This window comes from Heliangelus exortis, chromosome 4 (assembly GCF_036169615.1).
Source record: "Heliangelus exortis chromosome 4, bHelExo1.hap1, whole genome shotgun sequence".
In the NCBI taxonomy this organism is placed as follows: Eukaryota; Metazoa; Chordata; class Aves; order Apodiformes; family Trochilidae; genus Heliangelus; species Heliangelus exortis.
The window spans coordinates 31,367,691-31,385,321 of NC_092425.1; the positions used below are offsets into that span (position 1 = coordinate 31,367,691).

Sequence of the window (17,631 nt, forward strand, 5' to 3'; positions counted from 1 at the left end):
TTTTTTAAACAGTCTTTGGAGTTTTTTTGATCATTTGTGCTGTAGCACATCCATATGCTTTTTCTCTAAATAAAAAGAAAGCGAATGGAAATGTTTTTATAAAAGACCATTAATGAGATAGTTGCACTTCTTAGATAACTGTAACGAGCATTAGTTTTAAAAGTACATTGGTACATATGGACTAGCATTTTAGTAATCTGTGTGCATTTATCCACAGCAGTGGAAAATATTCCCAAGTGGTTCTAATTTAAAATGAGATTTTAAGGACAGAAATTGGACATTGCACATGGCTGTAGCTTCTTGGACCCCTGCAGGACTCCCATTTAGGGCTGATGGCTGTAGCTATTCACACTGCAATTGAAATTTTATGGTATTTTTGATCTTTATTTACATTTGCCTCTGAAATGGTGCCTGGCAGTTGAATCTACATCTTTGCTGCACAGACATTGTGTATTCATTACTCATGTTCAGTGGAGACACGAACGTCCTCTGACAACAGAACTGCAGGACTAAAATCAAGCTGTGTAACATCTGCTAAATTCACAGGGGGAAAGGGAATATGGAAACAAATACACAAAGGGCACAGCTACTGTGATGGTAAATATTGGTTTTTCCATGCCACACCCAAACCAAAAATGGAGGCAGAGGGGCCCTTAACAAAGCTTTATTCAGGTTCCTGACAGCTGACTGTAGTTTCTTGTTTTCCCCTGAGCTGTAGGTGAACAGGACTGCCTGCTTACCTCAAAAGCCCAAATTTGCCCAAGATGCTTCTTTTACTACTAGTAGATAAGAACAGCAGCTCCATTGGGGTCAGTAAAGTTAAATGCATGTAGATTGAATCACTGTCAAACTTGCACACCACCAGAGGAGTAGAAGCCAGTAGGGAGGCCTCCTTTTTGGGGAAGGCCCCTGCTGCTGTCCCACTGCAGCTGTAGGAGGGAGCAGGCAGCTCAGAAGTGACCTGCAGATGGGTCAGAGTAGCAGGGGTGGTTTTTGCATCCTGGACTGCTGCACAAGGCTCAGGTGCTTAATAAGGCAGATAAAGCTGGACACTCCCACATCTACTGTTGATAAAACAGTGTTGCAAAGAGGGTGTAGGATGGAGGGGGAAGTAAGTGTAGTAAATACAGCTCGGTCAATAAATGTGGTCATTGTAATAAATACCATGAAGGAGGGTAGATGGTCAGAGGAGGAAAAGAGGCTGTGGAGCCTGAGAAGTCCTTGGGACTGTAAAGATGGGAATCCATCTAACTCACTTGGGACACTCCCTGCCTCTCCTGCCTTAAGGCTGCCTTCAGAGACTGCACGGGAGTGTTTCATAAGAGGACATCAATGCCAACCTGCCTGGGCAAACCTTAATATCTGGATGCACCTGTCTTGAGCACAGGAGGCTGGGCAGAAGTGAAAGGATCTATTTTGATGCACTTCAGAAAGCTTCTGTCCAGCATGGGCAAACCTGTGCTGCTGCTATGGTGTTTCTGCTGTTGTGCTGGTGTGTGGGGTAGCACAGTTTGCATCAGACTGTTCCTTTTTCTCCTGGCTTCTGTTGACAGTGTGAGGATTTAATGCTGTTCCCACTGACGCTGGTATGAAGCTTTTCCAGGGTGGACTTCATGTTGAAATGGTTTTTGGGGGTGTGTTCTTATTGACATGAGATACTCTTATCCTGGTTACTCAGCTCTTTCAGAAAAGCAGCTTTCCTGCTATAGCAAGGCATTGGACCTTATTTACATAAAATCAGACAATTAACTGCTCTTTTGTAGAAATACACAAGTATATTAAATAGTTGGGAAATGATGCAAAGTTGAGCCAGGCCCAGTTGGTAGCATCAAAAGTCCCAAGGATATGGCTTACTCCTTGCTATCCCAAATGGAAAAGTATATTATGTGAATTAGGAATAGAACATTCAACCACAAATATTTTTCTAACCAGAAAGCTTTGCAGCAAACATCTGTGGTTAAGGCAAAAAAATGGAAGTTAAATAAACTTGTCTAAAAATTGCAGACAGAAAAATGTCACACACACACAAAAAACTTTGGACCTTTTTCCTCCACTTCCTGCTGTAAGTGATTAAATCTTTAGTTTCTAAACAATGTATTCTGCTCGTAATAGAATTTTAAAGTTTCTCCATATGTCTAAGTGAAAGTGACTCAGAGCAGATCTCATAAGAAAATTGGTGCCTTTTCTCTGCTCTTTCCAATAATCTCTTTTGCCCTTTCTACCAGAACTTATTTTGTCCATTTTGATATAAAACTTCTGATGAGTAAAGCTACATTGTATTTTATACATATTATCCTTAGCAATGCACCCTGCTTGCCAGCACTCCTCTTTACCTCTGCAAAAATCAATGGTTTCCATGCATCATTGCTTAGACTTGAAGTTTTGATACTGGCACCTTCTTTATCATGACCAGGTCCTCAATGAGGTGCTGCTGGTGATGGGGCCTCCTGCTCTGCATGAGCTGTGCCCTCCCCATGTCAACCTTGTTGTGTGGAAATCACCAGCATGGTCTGCTGACAGGTGGCCATATATAATTCTTGTATAAACCAGGTCTGAAGGTTAAATTGTAAGTTCCAAACAAATATTTATTACCTGACTACATTCCAGCAGGTTTCCCTGCGTTGTATGTGTTGAGCTGTGTGTGTCCACCCCGCAAGTCTTTTGTGAAGTGCTATGAATGGGAGATACAGACAATGCTGAGGCCATGTTTAACCAGATACTGTGCAAACAGCAAGAGACCATCCCCTCCTGAAAGACCAGAACAAAGGCTTTCCTTGGCTTTTATTCAGAGCCTGAGAGCAAACACTTACTTTAAGTAAGTTTGTTTCCTTGAAATCAGATACAGACAACAGCCTGGTTAGAGAAGGGCCTTAGCATTCAATAATGTTTACCCTGTGACCATTTCCAACTGGACTTTTCAGGGAATACAGAGTTCCCTTCACTTGAAGGTTTTACTCTGTCTCCCCACCAGCCTAGAGCTGCTAAAAAATCATCAGATTGATGATTTTCAATATTAGCCTTCAATCTGGTACAAGTTTCTTGAGATTTGCAAGCCTTTTGGAAAATGAGGATCGTTTTTTGACCAATGCTTGTCTTAGCTCTGATTCTGGGGTAAAGAAAAAACTATTCCATATTTCTGGCAGTGTTTTGATTTTTATATTATCTTGACTTCCCCTAACATTGAAGTGAAAAAACCTCTCTCAGGTTTCCAGTAATCTCAGTTTCCAAGAACCACTCTTTTTCCTTGTTTATGAACAGGAAGTGTTTGATTTGTGTATCTTCCCTATGAAGCAACACTACATTTGACTCTATATGAAAAGGCAGAATAGGTTGGTTTATTTAATTAGACAAAAGAAAGAGGTAATACTTAGAGCAGTACAAATAAATGTAACAAGTGTAGAACCATAGGCATAAAAACATCTGCACTACTGCAGTGCTAGACAGCAGATATTTCATCTGTACTCCTTTCTTTAGGAATCTGTACTCCTTCTTTAGGAAAGGAGTTACTGCTCCCTCTCATTCCGTGCCCTGTCCATCTTTCTGGTCACAAAGGAACTTCAATATTTGTTCTACCTTCTATCCTACAAAGATACCTTGCTTAATTAACAATCAACAGGTTTAACTGCTGAGCTAAGCACTAGTTTACCATGACACACCCAGTTTGTACACACACTTCTTAAAAGATCCTGGCCCTGGCAGGCTGCTCCCATCATGTCAGGTGCAATGTTCCTCCCCAGTGAAAGCCCATGTAATAGGATGGCTGCTGCATTCCCCTGACTTCCCTGAGATTTAAATTTAGCTTAGCAAATAAGCCCCTTATCTACAAGTTTTCAAATAGATTTTGGTAAATAACTTAAGTTCAGAGGTCTGTTAGAGTAAATCTGGGCCAGTATTTTAAAGTCCAGTGGCTTTTTGCTCCATTTCCACCAGTATAGTTGTGAGTAACTCTATTGGGAAGTTAGGAGTACAGTTACTTCTCTAAAAAGATTTTGGATGTTTCAAACTGAACATACTCGCCCATACTAAGGTCTTGGCCCTCCTCAACAACTGACCTAATATATTTTGAGATGGGCATCCTGAAAGCAATGACAATACTAATTTCTTGCAGCATTACCAGCAAACTTGTTTGGGCTCTAATTTTAAAAAAATTTTTGTTTTTTTTCTAATTTTAAAAAAATCTTTGTTTTTTTTTTTTTTGTTTTTTTTTTTTTTTGCGAAGAAAGCTGAGAGCTTATCTGAAGCAAGTTGCTATGGGTGTTATTATCCTTCATTTGTTTTTAGTATCCCCTATCATTATGTGGGAAGAAGGAGACAAAATGGGCTTTATAGAATAAGGTGAGGAAAAAATACATTGTTTGCAAACACCATCCAGACTTTGTAGGAGTAAACCAATAGGCAGCACTTGCTACTTTTGTGCAGTGGGAATCCCCAGGAGGTGGAAATCTTATGATGTACTGTGGGTCTTTTAGTAAATACAGGTCCTGTAGCTCTTCAGAATATAGTCTTTAACTAACTTCCAATAAAGGTATTATAAGGATGAGTATTTAGAACCCTATCTGAAAACAATTACAGTCTAAAGAAAAACTGTGATGAGAAAAAGATGCTGGTGATAAAAATGCTACTGCTATACCCTGGAAAAATTCTTCAGCACAAGTAAAAAAACCAGAAAGAACTTCTGCAATATTGTCAGTGATTGTCAGTGAAACTTTATCACTCTGTGTGCAAATGGATATGCTTTAATGTAATAAAAATTCTCAATTGACTGAGTTTTAACTTTCATTTTACTCCCTATTTTGTAGATTTTTTTCTCATTTTATGGATCACTGTAATATTCTTCATCTGCCTTTCATTCACTTTTGTAACATTTTGTACATTTTAAAATGTACCAGATTCTAGGAGGGAAAATCAGAACTCAGAGTAGTTCAGTGAGGAAGCCATGCCCTTTAAAATATACTTTTATGTGTCTGAAACAATGTACAATTCATGGTATAAGTAAAGTCAGAAGAGTTCTAAATCCCCTAGTTTCAGACACCAAAGACATATTAACTCCCTGTTCACCCCAGAACATTTCAATACACAGAAACATTTCAATAACTAAGAAATCTTAAAAATTACCTTTAAAATAAATTAGGCTTAAAAAATTATTTTTCTTGGATTTCTGCTGAGCCTACTGTGTTTCTGAGTATAAAACCAATTGTAACTCTGCAACAGGTGGAACAAGTGAGATCAGCTATTTTCAGGATAAGACTATTAGAGTATTTTGAAAGCTAAAAAAGAAAAAGAGTTCCAAATATTCCCTTTAGCCAGTTTCTCTTGAAACCACAACATGACAAGTTTAAAGGAAGAACAAATTTTCCTACCTGTAGCTTCTGTGTGGATCAGGAAGTGTAGCTTTTTTCTGATTACAATCTTCCATGGCTTAGCTTGCCTTCTGCATTTGAATGTTAAATATGTAAGAATGCCTTGTTTAGCTTGGGAGTTTGCATGACCTCTTAATGAGACACTGTAGTTAGTGTCATTGGTTATTAAGGCATCATGTGACTGTAGATGAAAATAAAATCCTTTAAAGTTTGCATTTAATGCTTCCTAGAATCTGTAACCCTTTACCTACAAGCTGGATAAAAACCTGATAGAGCTCACTGTTTCCTGGTCAAGCTTAGAAAAAGGTAAAGAACATGTGCAAAATAATTCCTTTTCCCCTGGGGCAGTTGCTTGCAAAGACCACAACAAAGTCTGAGCCGCCAGGGTACTAATACTGTCATTTGCATATTCTTAAAAATAAAACCTTTCCACGTCACAAACGGTGCTGGAGGGATTTGGCAAAAAGTTCCTGTGCTATGTTTTGCCCAGCAATGGTATTTAAACCTCTCTGTTTTGGGTGGTGCTCTGTGGAGGAGCTCTGCTCTACAGTAAAGTTGCAGGCACCACACTACACTTACCTGGGGAAGTCGATGACATTCTTGGAATCATTTTGGGTTGGAGTGGTGTTTCCAAAAGTGATATAAAGCTGTTCTGCTGCTACAATCCAGTTATGAGAGTGTCCCCTGTGCAGGAGGGTTAACAGGCAATATCTGCATGCAGCTAGCTCAGGTGTTTCCCAGCAGTAAACTTTAACACATATCGTTGTACCTGGAAACTTTAAAAAAAACAACCCAACCAAAAAACAAACAAACCTCCCAGAAAGAACTGGCATCAGCGTCACCGAGCTGCATGTGTCACAGCCAGGGGATCTGAAGCAATCTGACAGAGTTTACTCAGTAGTGCTTTGGAAATGTTCTCCTGAATCCCTTGTAGGTTTGTTTGTTTCTGGTGTTAAGCCTCATGGAAGAAGTTACATGAGGTGTAGCTGCTGTACGAGGAGGTGTGCTGTTCTCACCCTAAATAATGATGGATTTTAGGTTGCCCCCCCGCACGGCTGGGGGTTGGATCGTTGCCTTCCACGTGTAAGGAGCTGCTAGAGTCCTGCTTGCCTTTGTCATGCAAAGTACCCTCCTAAAATCCCGCTTCGGCAGCGGGCTGGCTTCGCCCCGCTTGTTTCCCCGGGTCAGCTGAAGCCGAGATTGCCGAACTCTTACCAGCAGTGGGCATCACGCAGCCGGGTCCCCGCACAGGGAAACAGGGGCTCAGCTCCCCTGCCCAGCCCCAGCCTCCCTAAGCAGCCACCCAAGGCTGGAACACTGGGTGCCAGCTAACAAATCAATAAAAGCTTGCTTATTTATTTATTTGTTTGGGTTTATTTTTATTTTTATTTTTTAATACTGCAAGATTTTAGCATTAGTTGAAAATGGACTTTGAGAACCAGGAAATATCCTATTACAAAATCTTATTACCTAAACGTTCTCTGGTCAAGTGAAGAATTGTTGTTAGGGGAGGTGAGGCAGGAGGGAGATGCAGGCAGCTCAGGCTCCCTCCCTCTGCAGAGTGGGGTGTGATGCTCTGTGCAGAGCCAGGCACAAGCCAGACCCAGGCCTGTGGGCCAGCTCCCTGCCAGGTGGTATTTTGCCATTATCCTCATGGCTGTTGGGCTAATGAGCTGGGCTGGCAGCTGAGAAATGTCCCGGGTGAAAAGCTGTGCTGGATGCCAAGAGGCCACTGGAAGACAGTGCAGGCAGACCCCTTCCCCCTTTCTCCTGATACTTTGCCCCCTCATTAGATCATTTTCAGGGCTACCATAGTTTTGGCATTCCATACACTACTAATTCTTGCAGTTTTTTGAACCCACACACAGTGTTTCTGCAGCAGTGGAGAGTTCTGCAGTCCCAAGAATGCTCTGCTCCTACAGTACTGTGCATGAAACCCAATGTTTTCTATGAATATGTGCAAATTGTTGAGATTTTTTCAGGCTGACAGTTTGGTCAGGTATCACAGGCATGTACTGCATGAAATGTCCACTTGTCTTACGAATCCATAGCCCTTATTCAAAACCATGGCTGTGACTTTTTTTTTTTTCCAAAGAAAAGATAGTTGAGACATTCAGCCAGTAGAAATCCTCTTTTTCCTCTAATCTCCTTCTTGTACCTTAGTCGACTGTTTTGGCAGAGCTTTTCTGGAGAATATTCCTGCTGAGATAGAAGCCTGCCTTGAAAATTTACAGCCCAAAAGCTTAACTTTGTAGCTTCAGACACTACAGTCAAGGTGATCTTAGAGCACAAAGTGCCAGGCAGTTTACTAACAGGCAATGGAATAATCCAGACAAACAGCAGCAAAATATTCTGTGCTTTGGGGACGTTATGCTTTCATCTGTGCTACAGCATTTCTGGATTTTTAATTCATCTCTCACCTTGCAAGTGTGTGTATTTTGCTTTAAATGTGATCAACAGATCTATTTTAGTCTAGAAGCTTTCTCACATAAACCAAAATGCATGTGGAATCAGAGTTCAGACATCAAAGTTGGTTGATTTTATTTATCTTTGTTATAAACTATGTAAAAGTAAGATACGGTGGTGTGGCAGTATCATGTGGTTAAAAGCTGTGACAGTGGGAACATGTGAACATGCCCTAAATCTGCTTTTGTATATTCCCTGCTGAGGCTGGAGAGGGGACTGATGTGCTGCCAAAAGGGCAGCTGCTGCAGGTGGAGCAGCATGTACCATGGCTGGAAACATGTAAGGGGCTTTGCTGAGCTGGAATGAGAGCATCACCCACCCTTATGGGTAAGCAGGAGCAGTTTGGGCCTGAGATGATGGGGCAGCAGAGGCAGGAAGAAGAGCTTGTTATGGGCAGATTCTAACAGCCTTTTTGGGAACTACTGATTTTAAGAGCACATTCTGCTGGACTGGATATCTTGGGAAAATGTTCCCTCACAGTCTCTTGGTTATTGGACTGTGTTTTCATGTAAATTTAGCACTGTGTTAGCTAGTCCTTCATAGTGAAAGCCCTTGTCCACAGAAGGATGGTGATGCAAACTGCCCCTTCTGGATAACTACAGCATAAAATGCCTCATCCCACCCTGGGAAGGATGGTGATGAATGTTCCTTCAGCTTTTGACCTCTGTCTTGAAAGTGAAAATTGAGGCTATGATTTAGACCCACACTGAATACATCACTTTACTTCATGTAATTCAGGAGACTGTCTCCAAAATGGAAGGAATGGTGTTCAGTGACCACTCTGGAAAGACAAGTCACCTGAAAATATGGAGATCATTACCCTCCCTACAGGGTTCCAGGAAGAGATATTGAGTAACATCCTGAGCAGGGTACAAGAACTTTGAAGTAGGTCATATTTGTACCTTAAATGCTTGATAATAATTCCAAATAACAAATTGTTGATAACCAAATTACATAAAGGCCCCAGTCCACATTTGGATGATTAAATAATCAATTTTATGGTTACATAAACAATAGTGTGTGAAAAAGTAAGATGTCTTTGTTTTCATAATTAGAAGAAATAAAAGTAGATTTTAGAATTCTGTCCTTTTGTAGTCTTAATATTTATGTTAAAACAGGTATTTTTTTAATCATTAATCAACAAAATAAACTAGTGCAGATGTTGTTAATAGCCTAATGGTAATGACCCAAATGACTCTTTTTATGATGTATCATGCAAAGACATGTAAGAGTTTGTTGGCAAAAGGACAAAATCTCAGGATTTTAAGATGATCTGTGGCTGAAATAGTGCCCTGGCATATGAATAACATTTTAGAAATAGAGTTTTGCTTTGAATTCCCTTTGCTAGATGGCTAAAACTTCTGTTTCCACAGGTTTATGTATGGGGCTGGTGTACGCAGCATGGGGAAATTAGGGCTGGGGAACCACTGAAACTTGAATGTCTTTTCCAGGCTATGTATTCACTCACATTTTGATGTTATCTGATAATAATGTGAAAAAAGTTGAATGGCCACAGGCTGTATGAAATTAAGTCATGGGCCATGCATTCCCCAGCTGTGGTGCAAAGGAAATGACTGTTAAATTTTTTTTTTCTAGCTGACCTCTGGCTTACCTTTGTCTGCCAAAGAATTTCTGGCTAATTCCCCTCTAAAGCTTTCTTGCAGCTACAGCCTATTCCTAGAATCTTCTTTGTCAGAAAATACAAGCTCCATCTGAGCCTGTTTATTTGATGCACTTCAGATAAAGAATAAATGAAAGCTTTTTTCTAGATATGCAAACAATGCTTCTTAAAAAAAAAGTTAATTGCTCTATTCCTGTGTAGAGATAGAACAGCACTCGGCATTTGGATGGCTCGTTATTAAAGGAAGTTCCTTATCCTTGTGCCACCTCATAGATGAACCTAGGGACAGAGTTGTGAGGAACTATGGAGTGCTCACTCCTGCAGGAGTATTTGGACACTGAGCAGTCCAACATGATTCAGAAACTTGTGCCTGCCACTTAGTGTGAGAAGTATGACCCCTGAGGAACAGGTTCAGAAAGCTGAATGAGATGGTGTGTCTATTAAGACATAAACTATGAGGAGGGACAGGATATAAACAGGATCCTTCCATGAGATTAGGAATCTAATACTTGGTTGAAGGGTTGAAGTGGATTAGGAGTCACGTTCATGTTTGTCTTTCTCATTGTTTCACAATTAAGAGCAATAGTAGTGCTGCCCCACTCTGCCTGTCCTTGGGGAGAACCCTGCTCTCAGGCACATGGGGTGATTCTTGGGGTGCCCTACACAGGGAGAGAAGTTGGGCTTGATCCTGACAGGTCCCTTCCAACACGGCAGATTCTATGACTGTGAACATAAAAGACTAAAGTTCAAAATATGACAGGAACACTCATTAATTTTTATATACAGCATGGCTGCTTTCATGTCAGCTTATTGTGTTGAGCAACTAAACAAGGCCTTAAAATTAATTCCCTCTTGGACCTGAGATGAAGGGAAAACTTCATCTTTCATGCTGAAAGTTTTGCTGGGGACAGTCCCCTGCCCCAAGAGGTTATGCTGCTGTGCAGAAAAAGAAGCAAGTCTGGGTGTTGTGTCAGTAAGCCACTCAGCTGAGCTGGGACCACCTGGGTTCTGGTAGCGCTTGCCATAAAGGAAGACTTCTCCACTTATGTGTTTTGCTTTGTTTCTGCCTTATACTCCTTTACTACCCAAAGCTAGCTACTGTCCTGGCAGACAGGAGATGTATTTTTAATCTTCCATGATAAAGAAGGAACTAACTTTACAACATTAGGTGAGTCATGCAGAAGGAGTTCAATGCTGAAATACGAGTGATTCCCATTGCTTGAAAGGAGGCAGCTGCTTACCTTCAGGCCAGGGCCCTGGGAGGTGAGGATCCCACTGCCCCTTCCTGTAGCTCTGAAGGACTCAAGGGATCACAAGTATTTTCCCCTCTTTTCTGAGCTTTCTACTGGGTAGTTTACACAAGCCTTTGAATCTGTTGACTTGCAGACTGGCAGTATGCAATCTAGTCATAAGCATAATCTAACCATGGATTTTTTTAGTGAATGTCATTAGGTTTTGAGTGCTTGATTTAGTTAAGTGGGAAAGATACTGTAATTTTTCCTTATGAATATAGCCCTTATTTATTTAAATACAGGTTAATGGGAGCTATAAAAACCTTATTTCCCTCTGCCAGACTGAACTTTCCCTGTAATTAAGGGACACACACAAGTCTGTTTCCTTAGTTTATTAGTACAAACAATGCATACACAAGACTGTATTTTCAGAAGACTGCAATAGATTTCTAATTTAACAACTCTGTAACAAAATTTAACTAAATTTGACATTTATGAAAATATAAATCTCTGATTGGGTAGGCTTTCCCAACAATACAAAGTTTACATAAAAACATTCAATATGATCTATTAGTTGCAAACAAGTTAGGAAAAATCATTCAAGTCACTTAATATACTATATTGGCTTGTACATTGAACATTCACACACTACACTATGTTCTATCTTAGCATTCATTTCTTGGAAATTTGTGGCATGGAGTTCTGATTTTAAAAATAAAATTGTTTTGTTTAAGTAATTTGAAGAAATTTCCACAGGTGCGCCAACTTTAAGATATGTAAGTAGAGAAAAATTGTCTTATCCTTTCAGATATTGTCGAGTATTATTTTTTTATTGGGCAAAATGTATTTTTTTTTTTAAGGAGTTGTCATTATGTTGTAATTTCTGCCTTGAAACTGGTAAAATGGTACAAAAGGCTCATAATATTTCTAAAGCAGAAAGTGAAGCTTGTAAGGATGTGGAAGTAAGAAAACCCCATTGCAAACTAGACGAATAAAGAACCTTTGGACAGCCTTTACATTTAGTGGCATTTTCAGCCCATATGCAAGCAGTCCCAGAGTGTTTGGTCATCTGATCTGTATTTATCAGGGGGAAAAGCAGAAATTATAGTAAGGCAAATTTAAGATTACTTTGGGGAGATAGGAGATACTTTTGACTTTCTTACAACAAAATGGATAGCAACCTTTTAACGTAAATTAATGTGTTTACCTTTCATCAGTAATGCCCTTTCTCTTTGAGTGTTTCATTACAAACTACTAGTACATATTGTGAAGACAAAAAAATTCCCCAAACTGAAAACAAACCCCCAAACCCTAAATTCCTTTTAAGACCTAAGTTTTTATCATTTTTATCACAATACAGAAACCTGAAATTCCTGCATGCAATTAAAAACAAATAATCTTTCAGTCCATTCATTCTGGTGAACAAATACTTATCAGCTGACATGTTGACATGTTTGCAGCTGACTGGCAGCTACAGCTTCCAACACAATTTAAAAAAAAAGAAGGTATTTTTCAAATGATGATGGAATGTATCAAGTGTTCCAGGTTGGCAAGTGACATCTTGTCATTGCACCATCAAGCAGAAAAACACATTTTTGCAAGTGGGTACAAAGTTGGCTGTTAGCTATAGACCCATCTAGGCGAGTTGGTATATAAAATAGTGGTCTGCCTCTTCTCACTGATCATGTGGAGCTTTAGTTCTAGTTAAAACAGTTTGTTGATTCCAGATAAAATCACCTAACTTCTGAAATAGCAGAACAATTTTGATAGTATTGCTAGAAATTTTAAATCAAGGCCCTGGTGAAATCCTGTACTGAACCTTGTATTCCAAAATATATAAAATACTCCAGCCCATTTGCTCCATCTTTGCTTTTTTTTTTTTCTTTTTGTTCATATAAATGTAAGAATATTTGTTAAGGAAAAAACAGCCGGTCTGCCCTCTGCTGTTTCTGTCTGTCTTCAAAGAAACTACTAGTTTTTACTAAACTCAGAGGACAAATCTATACATGTATACTATTATTCAGATAATCTAGTCCAGATGGTTACTCAGTTGTCAGCAGCAAAACTGTGTCCTCTGCAGTCTATAGCTGAGCACACTTTCTCGTAGCAATAGTTGTGTTTTTTGGTTGGTGTTGCTTCACTCACCTCAGGCTCTGTAACTGTGATGGGGCTATCTCTTGCAAATACTTCTGTTGATTCCCTCCAAATGCAGTCTGCAGTCGCTTTGAAGGTGTGATTGTGACATTTTGGCCTAATCACTTGTGTTGTGTTGTTGAAAATCTGACGACTATTTGAAGTAGCAATTTTGATTTTCAGTGCCGCGTCAACTCGATCCACTACGGTGTAAGTACCTATACTTCCATCATCAAATCCAATAATAATATTTAAATGCCTCTGTGAGAGTGCAAGAAAAGTGGGAGTTTTATAAAGAGAACAGGCACCGATGTTTTTGCCATCCGCCAGCCTCATGACTATTAAACTAGAGACTGCACCATTGTCATCCTCCTCTTCACTGCGGAAACAGATGTAGACGAGATAGCGGCCATCCCGAGACAGCCTCTGCCGCCAGACAACGCCTGGAGCATGAACCACGCGAAGTTTCCCGCTGTATAAATCAAGAACATTGATGTTCTCATCACCACGGGTTATAATTCCTAGCTTCCCATTTGGGGATATTTCAAAGTCTTCTAAACTTTTTAAGAAATTGGCAGGCAGTTGCACACGTCTGCAGATGACTTCCTCTGTTAGGCTCCAGATGTTCACCGTTTCAGTAGATGTTATAAATACTATAATATCTGGGCAGTCTGGTATCAGCTTAATATCCACAATGCTTGCACCATCATCACAGCAAAACTTCTTTGTTATACTTCCTGTCCAGAGACTCACTGCCAACACTTTATTCTTTGCCATTCCGACTACAAATGTATTTGCAGTTGTTATAAATGCATTCTGTAAGGCAACTAAAATATTGCAAACCCTGTGTCCTGTAGCAAGTCGCCAAACTCTGGATGCATTTTGCTCACAGAGAGAGACTACAAATTGATCATTATGAGTAATCATTAGCTCTGAGATTCTTTGTCCGTTGATGCGAAATATATTTTCACCACTAACAGTGTGCCATACATATTGGCTGCATTTATCATCTGATGTGACCATTATGTCTCCAGAAGAGGTCAGCACACAGTTTTCAACAATACCTTCATGCTTGAACACGGCTTCAATAAATCCAGTGCTGAAGTTCCACTTGTAGACAGAATCTGATCCATCCAACGTGTATATTAATTCACCTCTAGCTGGCAACACCAGTCTTTGGATAGGCTTGCCGGATTTGTCAATGTTGGACATAGCAGTTATGATGTCTATATCCCAAATAGAAAGGACACCACTGGTGGATAAGGATAGCAGCATGTTATGATGATTTGATTTAATTAGCCTGACTATAGTTCCTGAGATTTCCTGTAAGCTTGCCATGCATTGTCCTGTATCTCTTCTCCAAACAAAAATGGCTGAGGTATTTTCCATTGAAGCAATTATACAGTTGCCATTTTTGGATAACACAGCAGATATAAAGCGCTCATTGTGTTTAGCTCTAAACTTTTCAGTCACCTTCCACACATGAGTGTCAAGAAGTTCAATGCTGAGAGCCTTACAAATCAAAATTGCACTTTGGTCTTCAGAAAGCTCTATGCTGACAAATTCACTGTCTTCTCTTCTGCAGTCAAAGTCATCTGTAAGCTGGGGATTCGCAATTTCCTCTGTATTCCAAACAGAGAGGCTACCCTCACTGTCCACCATCACCATTTCTTGGGCTGTGTCCAGAATCAGAAGGAATTTCACAAATCCACTGGAAAATTCAGAGGTTACAGTGGCCAGCTTCTCTCCACTGCCCAAATGAAAAATGGTGGTGGTGTTCAAATACTGTCCACAGAATGCATAAATTCCATCTGGAGAACACTGCACACAGGTCACTTCGTACCAGCAGTGGAAGTGATAGAGAGGCCAACCATAAAGGAGATCTATTACAGTAATGTCTTTGCTGGCCTCCAGCCAAGCAAGCACATGGTTGACTGATACTGTAAATCCATTTATAAAACTTGAGCCCCCCCCAATTCCACAATGTTTTGACCCCTTAATTTCCACCTCAGACAGGAGACAGGAATTTACATTATCGTATATCAAAAGAGTGTTTTTTGTTGTAGTCACTACAAGATACTTTTCATCACTAGTAAGCTTCATCCCTAGGATAACAGATGGAGCTGTTGTAATCTGTCTCAGTAACTGTCGGGTCTCTACATCCCAAGTGCTGATGGAGCCGTTTTCTAAAGCAGCAATAATTGTGCTGGGATTGAAGGTGGGCAAAATCTCAGTGACGTGCATGCAGCTGGATGACAGCGGCAGGCGCTCAGGGCTGTAAGTCACATCCATGGAGGAATGCAAAGGGACAATAGAGCAGTACTTGGGTCCATCCTTGTCACACTCTAAGAGCAGATGTCTAAGTTTGGGCAACGAACTTACTACCGGGAGAAGCCTCTGCTGCAATTCAGCGGAGAGTGAACCTGGGTATTTTACTACTTTGAATTTTATGCTGCGGAGAGTACTGGCCAGAAATTTCAGCTCCTTTTCTTGTGAGTAAGTGTAAGCCAGTTCTATGTCAGAAAGTGCTTTATCAAACTGCCCTATTCTAATCATGGTGTACAGCCAGCTGAAGTTCATAATGACTCCATACAGAAGATCATCTGTCCTCCCACATCTTGTCAAGTGATGAATAAGCTCTGTCATTTTTCTGTGGTTGATAAAAAAGATATCGGGCTCTAATGGATTACACTGGAAGACCCACGGCTGATCAGGTGCCTGTCTGTCAAAAGCAGTCTGATCCATGCCGTGCTTTTCATCCTCATTCAGGCCTCTACTGTCAAGGTCAGGACAACCATCCAGATATTGGTCACTGCTATAAAGAGGTTTTCTTCGTCCACCCGACCAAACACCAAGGAAATACTCTGCCATGACAGTGTGCATTTCACGTAAATCTTCTTCATTGTGCAAGTACAATTTCTGGGCAATTAGCTGCAAGTGCCTATTTGCCCAAAGAAGAAGTGTTACATTTTTCACCTGTCGCTCTATCAAGTACCCCTGTAAGCCCTCCTTAAGCCTGGCAATGTATATATACGGAACTCTCAGTGGGTTACTTTCTCTGACGTTCTCACTTAGTTCATACATCACACTGTTGTCAAGGGCTAAAATATCTTCAAGTTCCATTTCACTCAGGCCAGATTTGGACATAGTAATGTAGCCAAGTGCTCTTGACAATAGTCTTGGTCCACACTTGTTTTCCAGTGACCAAAACAACTGCTCTATGCTTTCATGGACAGTGACACAGAGGGAGGACTCATCCACATCTTTGTGAGATCTCCAGTTCCTGACCTCCCTGAAGGTTAAGTTCACAAACATTGGCAGTGTGCATTTGGAGAATGCTTCATTGACGTAGATTTGTTGCCCTGATGTTACTTTTCTTTTAACTTGCAGCAGCTGATGTTTCAGTACTTGGCTACACATCTTTCTGTCCCTTGCAGTCAATTCTATATAGTTATCTTCTTCATGAATAAGGCACCTCAGTTTTTGCAGAATCCCATGCTTGTTTGGCAGTGTTGACAAAATTATCCGTACTGAACGGGGAAGGTGGATGGGAAGCCACCAGAGCTTCCTCCCATCATCACTATCTGTTAGCTGTTCTAGGGCATCAAATATTATTACCAGTGGCCTGTGGAATGAAGATTCATTCAAGAGATTGATGAACAAGTCCCGGAGGTCATGAATCTTTTTTGGGTAACTTTGTACAAGGCAATGATAGTTGACTGCTAATTGTTCACAAATGCTTTGAAGTATATTCTTCAGATCTGTACTTGTTTCTGTGGATCCCAAAAATCTTATAACTACTACAGGGTCAGAATCTGGTCCCATCTCTTCTTGTAGCCAGGAATAAGACTAGAATATAGAGCATAATTTAGTTAATATATAAATGAAGACTAGTAACAGAGTTTATAAATAGTGATTGCCTATGTAAAAATAAATATTTTTAAACATCATTGGTTGAATGGAAATGCTTTCACTGACATGGGTCAAGGCTGGTTTGTTTTATGTACAGTGAATGAAATTTGTGCCATATGTCACCTTTGTTTAGCACAGGTAGTGTCCCAAAACACTAAGACCCAGATCCACAAAAAGGCTTTTGTCTAAGAGGACATGAGTAGAATGTAGTCCATAAATCCCAGGGTACTCTTTGCAAAATCAGTGTCTCACTTCTGAAAGTCTGTAGGTAGATTCTCTTATTAATAAACTCCTGAGGCACTAAGCAACATCATCCTTGGCCAGGCTGACTAGCCTGCCACCTAAACTTGTTTAATTTTGATTCCCAGCTGAGTATAAATGTAAATCCTGATGGTTCTGGAGGACAGGGATCACAGTACAGGTTGCCCTTTGCAGGTTCCCTTAGTTCCTGCACCACAGAATCTGGCTCTGTCTCAGTGCACTTGTGACTTTTGCCCTTGCTACAAGGGGTGAAAGGTATCTTGCTCTATTTTTGGTTACCATACTCTAACCAAGTGAGGAATGTGGCTTTAAATCTTCTCAGTCTGTGCAGGCTTACATACTCAGTTCTCATACTTGCTAACTCTTTTCACCTCATTTTGGTTATTACAGAAATTTTTGAGAAGAAAAGCATAACCAGAATCTCCAGAACAACTTATTTACTGAGATGTGAAACAAAATCTGGAGCTGTCAATCCCGATTTCAGATATGCACTTAATGTGAATCTATGTTAAGTCACATTTGATGTGGGCTTTAAAAAATTATTGTTCCCTTCTCCATTTCCTTCTGGATGATACAGCTGTTTCCCAGCACACTATGCTAATTTCTCTGAGCACCCTGCAGGGAACTCTAGGTTGTGTTTCCTGGC

General features: G+C 40.3%; 2 protein-coding genes across 21 annotated transcripts in view; both read right to left on the reverse strand.

Moving 5' to 3' along the window:
- The window catches only part of PGCKA1 (PDCD10 and GCKIII kinases associated 1), a 43,344-nt gene extending 37,091 nt beyond the window's left edge, over positions 1-6,253 (reverse strand). For 4 of the 19 annotated variants that reach the window (XM_071743764.1, XM_071743763.1, XM_071743762.1 and 1 more), the window contains exons 1-2: positions 5,940-6,075; positions 5,361-5,541 (exon numbers count right to left, since the gene is read on the reverse strand). In XM_071743764.1, the coding sequence (XP_071599865.1) occupies positions 5,361-5,416 (56 nt within the window). In that variant the 5' untranslated portion in view covers positions 5,417-5,541; positions 5,940-6,075. Of the gene's footprint in view, positions 1-2,891; positions 2,982-5,360; positions 5,542-5,939 lie in introns of those variants that run through there. The other 15 variants (XM_071743771.1, XM_071743770.1, XM_071743769.1 and 12 more) reach the window with 13 other exon arrangements.
- A 4,805-nt stretch (positions 6,254-11,058) lies between these two features.
- NWD2 (NACHT and WD repeat domain containing 2) overlaps positions 11,059-17,631 on the reverse strand; it is a 43,040-nt gene continuing 36,467 nt past the window's right edge. Inside the window, exon 7 of one of the 2 annotated variants that reach the window (XM_071743780.1) lies at positions 11,059-16,661. In XM_071743780.1, the coding sequence (XP_071599881.1) occupies positions 12,726-16,661 (3,936 nt within the window). In that variant the 3' untranslated portion in view covers positions 11,059-12,725. The remainder of the gene's footprint in view (positions 16,662-17,631) is intronic. The other variant, XM_071743781.1, reaches the window with a different exon arrangement.